At 51.7% G+C, this 14,500-nt stretch overlaps 1 protein-coding gene across 1 annotated transcript; it reads right to left on the bottom strand.

The window, feature by feature from the left end:
• Positions 1 to 205: 205 nt before the first annotated feature.
• LOC133352583 (B1 bradykinin receptor-like) lies at positions 206 to 8,307 on the bottom strand. Its single transcript, XM_061568320.1, has 2 exons — positions 8,114 to 8,307; positions 206 to 2,564 (listed from the first exon to the last, which is right to left on the bottom strand). The coding sequence occupies exon 2, from the start codon at positions 2,536 to 2,538 to the stop codon at positions 1,399 to 1,401; it is 1,140 nt and encodes a 379-aa protein (XP_061424304.1). The 5' UTR covers positions 2,539 to 2,564; positions 8,114 to 8,307; the 3' UTR covers positions 206 to 1,398.
• Between the last annotated feature and the right edge of the window lie 6,193 nt (positions 8,308 to 14,500).

The following is a 14,500-nucleotide window of genomic DNA, read 5'->3' as shown; positions in this document are numbered from 1 at the left end:
GCGTGAATATTCTTAGGTTTATTCGGTAAAGTCACGTAGGTAAAAAATTAAAATTTATAAAAGTAAAATAAAAATAAAATAAAAATCACGACGTTTCGGAGGCAACACAAGCGTCTTCAGGTGGAACCGTCACGTAAATGAGAATTATCATTTACTTGATACAGCAAGCGTGCTGTGACGGTTCCACCTGAAGACGGAAGCTTGTGTTGCCTCCGAAACGTCGTGATTTTTATTTGATTTTTATTTTACTTTTATTAATTTAAATTTTTTACCTACGTGACTTTACCGAAAAAACCTAAGAATATGAATACTTGCAGTCACGAAAGCTTCAAATCTAGAACTCTGCGTGAACCCAACAGGACACGTGACCGGATAAAGGGGAGCCATGGGCCCCAGGGGGGTCACGTGGTTGGGGGCGCGGGCCTTCCGGAAGGATCGGGAAGGGGGGCGTGGCTTGGGCAGAGCCGGCCACGCCGGAGTGATTATAAGCGAGGAGTGGACGGAGAGCCGGGCTGTTCTGCTGGGTCATCTCTGGGATGAAGCCACCATCTACGATCCTCGGTCTTCGGTCCAGAAATGTAGTAACCCCGTGTGTTAGCTAAGTTAAGAACGGTGGTTACCACCACCCCATGTCGTTATCCTGTCAATGTTAAGAGTTACCCGTTGTGTTTAGATAATAAATAGTGTTCCAGTGTGCGCTTGAATTGAACCCACTACAGATATATTTTTATTTGACCAGGTAAGGTCCACTGGCCACAAATGACAGCTCAACGAAGTGGCTTATCACGTGAAAATGTATCCCAGCAGCCAAACACTTTAAACGCACGGTTTCTAAATGTCGAGTGGAAAACCCGGAGAACCCGCAGAAAAAATCCACGCCACTACGGGGAGAGAGTGACACATTGCAAACTTCAAATATACAACAGGCATCAGGGTCGGGATCGAACCCGCGACGTCCAGCATACAACGCGAGGAACTAAGCAACTCGCCACCGGCTGGTGTTTTTGATTAGCAACACCCGCGCGTAACAGGTGCTATAGGCAGCAGAGGGCAGCGCAGCGAAAATCCATTGGTGCACTGCACTTATATGCTCCCGACGTCTACGCCCTCCCCCCGTCTTCATCAACGCAGCCAGCACTGTCTGCTTTGCTTTGCCAGAGCCGATTTGCACTGCGGGGGAAATTATGTTCGGCAGTATTTTTTCAATTCCTCAGCTTTCTGTCCTGATTTTCTTTTGTCATTTCGGTGACCTCCCCCACAGCCAGCCCAGCCACTCGGGCAAATACAACTCATCTTGGCCCGGATAATTCTCATCCGCGGTCAAAACTTATTGAGCAGTCGCAGGACAGCCAAACTTTGTCGAAATAGCGGAGCCGATTTGAAACGAATGCGCGTCGCTCACAATGCTGCGACGTTGGACTGAATTACGGACGTGAGGTTGGTCTGCGACACGCGGAACACTGTGGTGACGCTCTGCGATCGCGACGACTGGCTCATGTTCTGCATCGACGAGCTCCGCAAGAAGGTGATCACGCGGCGCAGGATCTGCGAGGCCCTCTCCCGGTACATCTTCCCGAGGAAGACGTAGATGAGCGGGTTGAGGCAGCTGTTGGCGTAGCCCACCACCGTGAGGATCTGGACGCCGGCCTCGATGGCCTCCGTGGCGTCGCAGCCCCCGATGACCTTGCGTCGAATGAGGAAGTCGAGGAAGAGGAAGAAGTGGACGGGCATCCAGCAGATGAAGAAGGCGAGCACCATGACGCACATGAGCACGGTCACCCTCTTCTCGTTCTGCCTCGTCTTCTGGAAGGACCTGCGCAGCTCCTGGACGATGTGCCACGCGCAGAACATCATGACTCCGAGGGGCAGGAGGAAGCCGGCGACGTTGAGGAAGGCGTAGTTGGCCGTGAGCCAGCCCGTGTTCGCCTGGTTGATGCACGCTGTGATGTTGTACTCCTTGAGGAAGACCGTGCCGCGGAACACGAACACGGGCACGCTGAACACGGCCGTGGCGGCCCACACGAGCAGGCAGACGCGGCGCGCGCACGACCGCGTCCGTCGCAGGCCCAGCGACATGGGCTTCGCGACGGCGAAGTAGCGCTCGACGCTGATGGCCGTCAGGAAGTAGACGCTGCCGTACATGTTGACGTACACGAGGCCTCCGACGACGCGGCACAGCGCGTCGCCGAACGGCCAGTCGTATCGGCGCGTGATGTTGACGGCCCACAGCGGCAGCGTGCAGACGAAGAGGAGGTCGGCGCAGGCGAGGTTCAGCAGGTAGATCTCGGCCGCCGTGCGCTTGGTGGCCTGCAGGCAGAGCACCAGGATGACGGAGAGGTTGCCGACGACGCCCAGCGCCAGGATGACGTAGTACGCGGTGGGGACGAAGACGTAGATGGAGTTCCAGATAGTGCTCTCGTTGCAGAACATTTCCGTTTCGAGGGTGAGGTTCGCGGGGCAGGGGGCAACGTCGCAGACGGCGCTCGCGTTGAGGCCGCCGTGCGCGCTCGCCGTCGGGGTAGGGCTCGCGCGGTCCATCGCGGGCTCTACCGTCTCCGTTGGACCTGGCGCGGCGGAACGCGCGCACGCACACACGCACACGCACGCACACATAAGCACGCACACACGCACACGCACGCACACACGCACGCGCACGCACGCACACACACGCGCGCGCGCGCTCTGTCAACGTCGTTGCCGACAAAACTTAACTCGAGCCCTTAGTGAAGTCACTGATGGATGACGGCCTCTAGTTGCCGTGTCAGTCATGTCATGGGGGGGAGTGGGATGGGGTGGGGAGAGTTGTTGAACCATACTTCACCAAACTGGTTGGTGAATGATGTTGGCCAGGACATGATCAGATATCACCTGCCACTGATGTTAGCCGTAGCTGGGAATCGAACTCATGTGGCCGATCGCAGTGCGTTCACCACTGCCTCCACCACTCCACCTCCGGTTTCTGATTAGCATACCAATGTTGTACACGGTACATGAATTCGTGTTATGTGTTTAGTGCATATAATGTTGATTCATTGAATGACCTTCATGTAACGGTACCCAAACTCATCATCTGTTGCCGTGGTACGTTGAGCGTAAAACGCATTCATAAGCAGAATAAGTGCTCCGTGTCTTCACACCACGTTAATATAACATGCGCGCGTGTTCGTCCGGGAGCGTCTTCCTTTCCAAAGCAAGCACACTCTGGACAGGCTTTTACCTTCTGGGTTTCATCAGCAGTCAAAGCCTGTTAAACGAATGCTGCTGGATCACCGGGCGTTATTGGCAAGGGCACTCCATATTAAATTCTTCCCCGTTCAACTGAATAACAAACAAACAAACAAAAAACCCCGCGCTCTGTATTGCCTGGTGAAAGCCTACTTAAGCGCAGTCTATCTTCAAAGGGAGATCAGTACATCGGGAGGATTCTAAATTGAAATCGAACCAACACAGATATTAAACACATGGCGAGAACGACGTGGACCGTTGCAAAAGCTTCAGTCCTGACTCAGTTCCGCGACTAACGCGGACGAAGCCAGACGTCCGAACTGTAGAAGGCGATGGTTTTAAATTCTCACAATTAGTTTGTTGTCCTTCCACTTGCGCCTCTGATGAGCGCGGGATGGCTACGTGCGGCGCGAAAGAAGTTCACGCGCACACATTGTTTGTTAATACGTCCCGGAAGAAAAAAAGCAAACGTCGCAAAGTCTCAAGACTGACTTGAAAGAGGGCCCTTTGCCACGCTGTGATGTTTGGCAGAAATCCTATCGAAGTGAACATCGGGAATAATGTAATTGGTCATTTTCAAGAGCTAAATGAATAATAGTTGCTTAAACAAAAACACAAATATGTATAAATGTTGATAAAACAAATATTTTTTGCACGAAATTTTTTAGTGAGAGTCATTGTGGGAAATGTGAATATGACATCAAACTCGTTCTTCCCGTGTGCGCCTGTTGTACGCTGGTGGGTTGTGTTAAACTAGATACATGTGGGTAAGGAAGCGATGTTTATTTTAGTAATGATAGTCGTTTTTTATATTATACGTATCATTTAGTTATTGTACAATGCGTCTCTCATTGAGGATTTCGAAGCACCGTTTCCAAGACCCGGCAGCAGACGTTTAGCGTGAACGATAACTCACGTAAACTAAAAGCAACGGCAGTTTAATTAAATGAATGCTAAAATCCGTTCGCTGAATGAGCTAAACGTTCAATAAACCTAAGTGTGTGAATATATTAATAGACGAGTTGGAATATTTATTTTTATAAAATGTAATTAAAACTTTATTTGAATTCATACGGAAAAAAAAAATCCAAGTTATGTAGAGCTACGTGACCAAATGGTTTGTTCAATTTTATTTTGTAATGCCACGATCGTGCAAGAACTCGCTGGTGGTCCCCATCATCAACCTCTTCTGAACGGTGAACGCCTCTGCTACACGCGGGGCATTATAAACTCAAAACTACGTAGAGATATTTCTGGTAGGAACCTCTGGTTACACCAGCCCACAGGGGATTGTTGTGTCCGTCCCTCCGTCGTGCAGGGAGGGGCTGGGTGGGGAGGGAGGGGCTGGGTGGGGAGGGTGAGGAGGGGCTGGGTGGGGAGGGTGGGGAGGGGCTGGGTGGGGAGGGTGGGGCTGGGTGGGGGGTGGGAGGGGTGGGGCTGGGTGGGGAGGGGCTGGTCACCCCGTGGTGCCCTTATAAAACTCAACGTTTAACCTACTCACGCCGGCTTGTGCCCGCCCTCACAGTCGGCCATATTTGCGGAATACACCACGCCGCCGTTGACCCTGCAGGCCATTGACCGAGCAACCCAACGTTCCTACCAGCTCCCTCCGCAGGAGAATGTGTTTAATTGTACCTGCAGGTAGGGCACACTGAGCTGCACGGCTCTTTTTTTTCAGACGCGAACTGGCCACAAATGTCTAGATTTGAAGCTTTCGTGACTGCAAGGATTCATATTCTTAGGTTTTTTTTCGGTAAAGTCACGTAGGTAAGAAATTAAAATTAATAAAAGTGAAATAAAAATAAAATAAAAATCACGACGTTTCAGAGGCAACACAAGCTTCCGTCTTCAGGTGGAACAGTCACAGCACGATAGCTGTATCAAGTGAGAGAAATTCCAAGAAAACCGTATTTTTATATATACTGGTTGAGGGTGGGAGGAGCCAAGGTAGGCCCTGAATATTATTAAAAACCTAAGAATATGGCCACAAACGATCGCTCAACGAAGCGGCTTGTCGTGTTGAAATGTGCTGCAGCCAAACGCTCCGAGCGCGTGTCTCTCAACGTGGAGGGGACAAAAAAAAAACCTTGAGGAGCCGGGAGAAAACTCCACGCGACCACGGGGAGAGAGAGAGAGAGCGCGCGAGCGAACATGCAAAAACTCCAAAGACGCATGCATCGTCAAGGTCGGGATCGAACCCACGACCTCCTGCATAGCAGACGAAGTAGATAAGAACTCGCCACTGCGCTGCCCTATTAACGATGACCCCCCCCCTCCACACAGTGTAGAGATCGCAGTCATCAGAACCACAGAGTGGACTCAATCGCCAACATCTGGACCCCGCGACCGTTCAACGGCGGATTCGTCAGCGGCAGTCGCGCCACTAGCCGAAGCGATGACCGCATGGCTCACACTGCAATCTACGCGCTCTTTTGCCATTTCACCGGAAGAAAAATCATTCGTACAATCGCCTCTCAAAACGCTGTGCAATAATTGTGCGCGGTCACCCATCAAAGAAGGGACCGATCCCCAACAGAGACAAGTTGTGAACGGCTTTAATCAGTGCAAGCGACTAACACAATTATCGCATGAATATAAGTCAGCAAGTATATACGAAAATAGGCATTTGTTGCAATAATTGGCGAGGCAGAACGTTCAGATTCACACACCAGGCTAGGACATCCGCCTGAATCACACTCCCGGCTCCGCTGCGTCGGGAGATGGTGTGTGGGAGATGTGTGGGAGATGTGTGGGAGACGGAGTGTGGATGTGTGGGGATGTAGGTGAAAGATGTGGGAGATCTGTGCAATTGTGGGGTGTTGAATTAAAATGTGTGTGAGAGTGTGGGAGTGGGCAGGATCGATTGGAGATGTGTGAGATTGTGTGTGGGAGATGTGTGAGATGTGTGTGAGATGTGTGGGAGGAAACGTGTGGGAGATGGGTGGGAGATGTGTGGGAGATGTGTGGGAGATGTGTGTGAGATGTGTGGGAGACGTGTGGGAGATGGGTGTGAGATGTGTGTGAGATGGGTGGGAGATGAGTGTGAGATGTGTGGGAAATGTGTGGGAGATGTGTGGGAGATGGGTGTGAGATGTGTGGGAGATGTGTGAGATGTGTGTGAGATGTGTGGGAGGAAACGTGTGGGAGATGGGTGTGAGATGTGTTGGAGATGTGTGGGAGATGTGTGGGAGATGTGTGTGAGATGTGTGGGAGACGTGTGGGAGATGGGTGTGAGATGTGTGTGAGATGGGTGGGAGATGAGTGTGAGATGTGTGGGAGATGTGTGGGAGATGTGTGGGAGATGGGTGTGAGATGTGTGGGAGATGTGTGAGATGTGTGTGAGATGTGTGGGAGGAAACGTGTGGGAGATGGGTGGGAGATGTGTGGGAGATGTGTGGGAGATGTGTGTGAGATGTGTGGGAGACGTGTGGGAGATGGGTGTGAGATGTGTGTGAGATGGGTGGGAGATGAGTGTGAGATGTGTGGGAGATGTGTGGGAGATGTGTGGGAGATGGGTGTGAGATGTGTGGGAGATGTGTGAGATGTGTGTGAGATGTGTGGGAGGAAACGTGTGGGAGATGGGTGTGAGATGTGTGGGAGATGTGTGGGAGATGTGTGGGAGATGTGTGTGAGATGTGTGGGAGACGTGTGGGAGATGGGTGTGAGATGGGTGTGAGATGTGTGGGAGACGTGTGTGAGATGTGTGGGAGACGTGTGGGAGATGTGTGGGAGATGTGTGGGAGATGTGTGGGAGATGTGTGGGAGACGTGTGTGAGACGTGTGGGAGACGTGTGGGAGATGGGTGTGAGATGTGTGTGAGATGGGTGTGAGATGTGTGGGAGACGTGTGTGAGATGTGTGGGAGACGTGTGGGAGATGTGTGGGAGATGGGTGGGAGATGTGTGGGAGATGTGTGTGAGATGTGTGGGAGATGTGTGGGAGATGTGTGGGAGATGTGTGGGAGACGTGTGGGAGATGGGTGTGAGATGTGTGTGAGATGGGTGGGAGATGAGTGTGAGATGTGTGGGAGATGTGTGGGAGATGTGTGGGAGATGGGTGTGAGATGTGTGGGAGATGTGTGAGATGTGTGTGAGATGTGTGGGAGGAAACGTGTGGGAGATGGGTGTGAGATGTGTGGGAGATGTGTGGGAGATGTGTGTGAGATGTGTGGGAGACGTGTGGGAGATGGGTGTGAGATGTGTGTGAGATGGGTGTGAGATGTGTGGGAGATGTGTGGGAGATGTGTGGGAGACGTGTGGGAGATGGGTGTGAGATGTGTGTGAGATGTGTGTGAGATGTGTGGGAGATGTGTGTGAGATGTGTGGGAGACGTGTGGGAGATGGGTGTGAGATGTGTGTGAGATGTGTGGGAGATGTGTGTGAGATGTGTGGGAGACGTGTGGGAGATGGGTGTGAGATGTGTGTGAGATGGGTGTGAGATGTGTGGGAGACGGGTGGGAGATGAGTGTGAGATGTGTGGGAGATGTGTGGGAGATGTGTGGGAGATGGGTGTGAGATGTGTGGGAGATGTGTGGGAGATGGGTGTGAGATGTGTGGGAGATGTGTGTGAGATGTGTGGGAGACGTGTGGGAGATGGGTGGGAGATTTGTGGGAGGTTGATGGCCCCAACCCGCAACATGAAGGATTGTCAATGCGATAACGCACATTTCGTTTCTCCCTTCTAAATTAAAATTAACCCCCCCCGCCACCTCCGCGCCCCCAAGCGCGTGCACGAAATGCACCCTCGCTCGGATCAAAAGATGCAAATCTGAGTTTTTAAAAATTTCCACGGAGCGTTTACGAGCGACCCGGATTCATCGGCGGAGCGCCGCGACACGCCGCGCGCTCCCGGCACCGCGGCTCCGTGCAGTCCGTGAACTCACAACTCACCTCCGATGGTGGTGGTGGTGGTGAAAATCAAATTCTCTGCCCCTCTCTCTTTGCCGTCTCTGCCGTCTCTTGCCCTCTCTCTCTTCCTTCCTTCCTTGCTCGCTCACACTCACTTGACCAGGGTAACGCTGCTTATCTGGAGCGCGTAAAGTGATCGCTGCATGAATGGCCCTTTGGTTAAGTGCGATCACGCGTCATCCTTAGCGGGGGATGGTGGTGGGGGAGTGGTGGGGGGGGAGTGGTGGTGGGGGAGTGGTGGGGGGGTGGTGGGGGAGTGGTGGTGGGGGAGTGGTGGTGGGGGAGTGGGGGAGTGGTGGTGGGGGAGTGGTGGGGTGGTGGTGGGGGAGTGGTGGTGGGGGAGTGGTGGGGGAGTGGTGGTGGGGGGGTGGTGGGGGAGTGGTGGTGGGGGAGTGGTGGTGGTGGGGGAGTGGTGGTGGGGGAGTGGTGGGGTGGTGGTGGGGGAGTGGTGGGGTGGTGGGGGAGTGGTGGGGGAGTGGTGGTGAGGGGGTGGTGGGGGGGTGGTGGGGGGGTGGTGGGGGGGGTATAACCCCTCCTCCCTGCACCACCACCCCCCGGGCCAAAACTCTGGGGTTCGCCCCGGGCCAGCTTCCGACGGTGTCCAGATTGGGAAACTTAAACAAGTGACGGATTGTTTAGCTTGAAGCTATTTGCCGAAGTGCGACAGCAGCTCGTAACCATGTTTGCATGGAATATTTTGTATTTTTCCGCCCTGAAAACATTCGTCCGCGTGCATTTTACAGATGTTTATAAACAAACAAAAAATAGTGGTTGGTTCAGAAGCACGGTCGTGACGACACGATGTGTATACGCGAGCAGGCACCGCCGACTGAGCGCGCAAGGGAAGAGATGGTGAGAGCTTGGAAGCACACGGAGAGACAGAAACGGGAACGCATCAGAATCAGAAAGGGTTTTATTCGCCATGAAAGTTCGCACAGACAAGGAATTTACTTTGGCCGGAAGGTGCATACATTCAACATTTAGGAATCTTAAATCTTAAATAAGTGTTCTTGGTTCTTTCGGTAAAGTCACGTAGAAGGGAAATAATAAAATAAAAAACATAATAAAATAATATAATAGTATTTTTATTATTTTATTATTTCCCTTCTACGTGACTTTACCGAAAGAACCAAGAAGATGAATCTTTGCAGTCACGAAAGCTTTAAATCGAAACTTAAATAAGTGGTTTACAAGTCTAACTATACTAAAGGTACAAGTCTAACTAATACTAAGGAGCTAAAGTACTGTAAAAATTGAATAAAATAAAATCGAAAATATACAATAGCTATAATATACAATATAAAATTACAAAAATGCAAATAGGGTAACAGTAGTGCAAATATGGCAGCGTGTCATTGTGCAGATATTGTGTTAAAGTCAGTTTGAGCAGTTAAAGTCAGACAACAGCAACGACAGCATGTCGATGAGACGATTCAAACTTTGCGTAGACGGGACACGTCGCGAAAGTGCGATGGGCTTGGGAAGTGGAGGACGTGCACCGAGGAGGTCGAACGACGAAATCCGTTTGCGCGCAGGTGCATTGTGGGCTATTGCATCACGTGATGCCGAGAGGTGGTGGTGGCTTGGGAGACGCCTTCGTCTAACAGTGGATAGACCATGGCACCTCCGATCAGCACGGTTGGTTTCGTACAATGCACATACATGCACGGTAGGTACATTTGAGTGGCTGTGGTGGCGCTGACCAATTGGGTGCCCGAAGCAGAAATACAAATTTGGGGTCCACTTCACATTTCAATTTCAAAATTAAATGCAGCGAGATTGCAAACGATGTAGAGACGAAGGGGTAGAGATGTGCCAACAATGTTTGGCAAAAAATCTATCGGTACAATCAGCTGAGAGACGAGAGATACCGATGGGGCAGAGAGGTAGGTGAGATGGATGTCTCGAGTGGTCGTTGGTTGCGGGCAGTGTCGGGTGGTGGCGGGTTTAACGACACATTTATACATTTACGCGATCTAACCCCCCCCCCCAAAAAAAAAAACTCTATTATGGAGGATATTGGTCGCGAAAGCCTGCCACGTGTTAAACTGAGATGGATGTATCGTCAAGAGACGGACGGAGTGAGGGTAAGAGACGAATGCTCGATCAGCCTGTTAAATTAATTGACCATTTTAAGTTCATTGGGAGCTGAATGCGACGGTAATATTTGTCACATCCCACCCCCCCGCCTCTCATCAATTGGAGAGGCCCTTTGAGCTGCTTAGGTGGGGCGCCTGTGACATTTGCTCAACTCGCTTCATCCCTCGAGGCCACCAGACCGCAGTCCGCTTCGGCTGATACCTCGAGAACCTTCGCTGGCGATTTCCACCCGCAGCGCCGCAACGAGTCAAGCGACGTACGCGCGTTTCCGAAGGCCATCAATCCGCATAGACGCTCGGTTTACGAAGCGCGGTAGCTTCCTATCAGTAACGTTGTCAAAACACGGATGTTGATGGTGGGGGAGGGGTTAGGGGGGAGGGGTAGCCTGGATGAGTGTCGGCACGGCACTGTGCTACTCGCGCTGCCGTCGAGTGGGCATTTTGGAATTTGCTCGAAACTAGAACAAGCGCGCCTTGTGTGCGCGTGTGTATATGCGCATGTGTGTGTGCGTCCGTGTGTGCGCCGCGCGTGTGTGTGCGTGGCCATGAAACGCGATTGCCTGTGCGCGCTAAGACATGGTTTTCTGTTTAAATCTGTGAAAGAAAAAATAACCGAACAGTTTTAAGTGCAGTCAGGGGGCCACGTTAGGTTCGATGTTATCGTTTTGGGGAGGCCCTTCGATTCGTATATTCCCTTGACTGTTTTACAACCACCCAAACCCGACGTTTGTCAGTCACTCTCATCATCATCATCATAAGTGTACGATCAGATTATTATCATCATCATCATCTCACTGCTGTGCTTCGCAATCTTATTCCATTACACGTCACTCGCTGTCGAACCCGCTGGATCTCCGCTGCACCTCCGCTGCACACGTGTTTGCATGCGCGACCGAGGGAGTTGAGAGGGCCGGCGATGGGGGCTGACGGCTGTCTGGGGGGAGGGTTGGAGGTGAGGGCGCGGGGGAGGGAGGTGCTGAATCGGCCACTGAACGGCACGGAGAGTTCGTCTGTCCTGGCTTGCGAGCAGCGAGCTTTTTCGTTTTATTCAGAAGACACCGCGGCGCACCTGGTCCTCAGCGCCACGCCAGTTGCAGAGCACTCCGCTGGAGTGCGACGATTGTGCCACAACCATTACAAAAGCGGGACTGTGGGTGATCTTTTGGGGGTGGAAGGGACACGTTTCAAAGTCTGAGGCCCACGGGCTGCAGCTACGACCCCCTCCCGCAGCCTCCCCTGGCTCACAGCGCCTCTCGGCGTCACGGAAGGTGGCTGCGATGGTGGCCCTTGCCTCTAAATCGTGATTTGCGTGTAAGCAATGGCAAGAGAGTTTGTAAACCGTGGCGGTGGTGACATTCGCTGGGAGGCGTGCAAAGCCGCCCCCGCACCCCATGCCCCCCCCCCGTCACCCGCTGGTTTACGATGTTAACAAGGGCGGAGCGATACGTGAACGCGACGTCGGAAAATGTGACTCTTTGAGAACAATACCGGGGGGTAAGGGGACTGGGTCGTGGGTTATTCGCGTTTCGTTTAAATCAACGATTCTGAAGCACGGTGCCCAGAGGCCTACGATGCCGAGCGGGCAGCGGCAACATACAGTGCTATTGAAGATGAGTTTTTTATGTCCTCTGAAGAAGGGCCATTGCCCGAAACGTCGCCCGTTATCTACATGTTTTTTTTTCTTTCATTTTAATGAAACAGTGTTATCGACGAAAGCGTTCTTTTTTGTTATTTGTGCTTTGGCATCACTGCCAACTCACAAGCTGCAGCAGCATCATCACCACATAATGCAATTAATGCGGGGGGTGTAATAGATAAGAGTTAACAGGCTTATGTAATGGTGCAACCCGAGTCTTATATGGGATGCCGGACGATGGGAGGGGAATTGTAATATCGCGCAGTGCGATGAATGAAGCGTTTGGCTCACTGCACGATGAACATAGCCGGCCTGAGTTGAATTGTGGGACCCGGGCTAACATTAGTGGCGAGTGGCATCTGAAACCGGCTCGCTGGCTTCACCTCTTCACCAACTCCACCCTGATGAACGTGGTGAAGTATGGACGAACAACTCCCATGACTGACACGATGTGGGAAGGTCTTCATCCAGCAGTGGATTGACAAAGTTTGAAAATAATTATTATGTATGACCAGCTTTACTACCCGGCTCCGCCCGGGACTAGGATTCTGGTCTTGGATTAATGCACGGCCTACGCGAATGGTGGGGGGGGGGGGTGCGTGACGTCAGCAGGCACACTGCGTGACGCTGCCGCATGCGGGTGACATCACAGATGTGACATCACCGCTCGCTTGCCGTGCAAAATATAACCATTATTGTGCCCCCCCCCCAAAAAAAAAATATACAAAAGTCAATTTTTATACTTTTTCCATTGTGTACAGTCTGGAAGCTACCCACATGCCAAATTTCAAGATTGTTGCATTTCGGGAAGTATGCTAAATACTTCGAATAGGCACGCCTATTCACAAATTTCCCTTTTATATATTACGACGACTGGTTACACAATGTTCTAGGTTGCAGTGTTGCCCAACAGCATCCGCAGTTAATCAGAATAAGAATAATATTTATTTTCACTGGACAAATCCGATGAGCTACACACCTCTCTATTTGACAGATGCCGAATAGGGGCACGGGGTAAGTGAAAGCAGAACATAAAAAAAACATCCACGTAAGTTCTGAATTTCCTCCGTGAACAATGATCTTCATTTACAGTGCCTTTTGGCGTCATCTGGTCCAACACCATGTGAGACTAGGCTCTAAGGAAAGCTGTCTCGTGTGTGGACCAATCAACTTCAAGAACAGTGCATATATTATCAGAGTTATGTTTTTTTTTTTGCATTATGGCTGCAGGTATTGTGGTCTATGCAAACATGACTCCTCGTAAAAAAGGTGTCAGTTTTGTTGCCAGATAGAAGGGTAAAAAGCCAATTATCAATAATTTTCCTTTTCTTCTCCTTCGCAGACGTGATCAGGAAGAGTCGGGGCACGTGCGCGTGGGGATGGAGGAGGGCAGGCAGAGGCACCGACATCGCCGGTGGAGTGGCACCCTGGGGGGGGGGGGGCGACCGAGGTGGAAGGACGCGAACAGATGGCAGGCGGGGAGGATTCAACGGTGAGATCGAGTCCGAGGATGTTGGATGTCGACTTTGCAAAAAACTTCAGGATCTCGCCGGAGGAAGGAAGGAAGGACGTTGCATTTTCGGGAACGGCGATGTTGGGCGAGTGTTGCATGCGGTGATTTCTAAAGATATCCACAGTGCGCGTGGATCGCTGCTTCGTGCGAGCGTTTTCTCTTTTTATTATTTTAATTACGGCGTTTGAAAAAGAATAGCAGCGCTGCCGTTGTACGCTTAATGTCGTGAGCCATCCCACGGCCAAATCCGGAGTGGTAGCTGAGTGGAGTGGTCCACTCGTCTCACCAGGGCACGCGTAGTTTTATTGGTGCAGTCATCAGCGACGCGTCTGATGGTTGGCACGGCACCGCATTCACAGGTTGGTGGAGTCTCCTGAACTTTCATTTTCGAAAGAAAATCACCCCACCCCCCCTACTTCTTCCCTGCGTTGTCGGGGCACCGGTTGGTTGAGAGCGCTCTCCGCTGTAGTCGGGCAGAAGAGATAAACTACAGCTGCTCTTTCGTCAGGTCTTCATTGCGGTTATTGGTCATCCAAAATGAGTAACTTGCCGGTTTTTCTTTGAGTAGGTCAAAAACAATTTTTGGCCCGTGACGCCGGAACACGATGGCTTACTCGCGTCGATTGACGTCAAGGGGATCTTTAACGTCCACTAATTTGTCGTTGTAACGGTCAACACGCACCGCCGCAGAGTATTAACCGGGGCGGCCGCCGCGGTTCGACGGAAGAAAAAAGAAACCCCGTGAACTCCTGCAACGAGCAACGAGCGGGGCGAAGTGGCGAGTTACCCCGATGGGGTCACCGCGCCGCGTCCTCCGCGCCCCGAGCCGAGCGAGACAAACGCCGGTACCCCCAAGACTCGAGACATTCAAACAGAAATGCAGCAGGCAATGCCGCCGCACGTGTGTATGCGTGGTCTGCGTGTGCATCGGGCGGAATTTCACTTCTATGTTTGGGGCGGGGTGGGCAAGGCAAAAGGAGGTTCGCTTTGTCCCTCGCCATTCGGAATCGCGGGTGCATGTGATGAATGTATGTTTTAATCTTAATTGTAAACTTCTTAAAATAAACGAATGAATGTTTCCAACTTCCCCCGTGTATGTGTGTGGAACTTCGCTCGCGTGT

The sequence above is a fragment of the Lethenteron reissneri genome, chromosome 41 (assembly GCF_015708825.2).
Source record: "Lethenteron reissneri isolate LAM-NWPU_2019-01 chromosome 41, ASM1570882v1, whole genome shotgun sequence".
Lineage (NCBI taxonomy): Eukaryota > Metazoa > Chordata > Hyperoartia > Petromyzontiformes > Petromyzontidae > Lethenteron > Lethenteron reissneri.
Note: the sequence above shows the minus strand (reverse complement) of the source record. Positions and strands in the feature narration are given on the sequence as shown.

Excerpts from the sequence above, each read along its gene's own strand:
- LOC133352583 (XM_061568320.1), bottom strand. The coding sequence starts at position 2,538 with ATGGACCGCGCGAGCCCTACCCCGACGGCGAGCGCGCACGGCGGCCTC.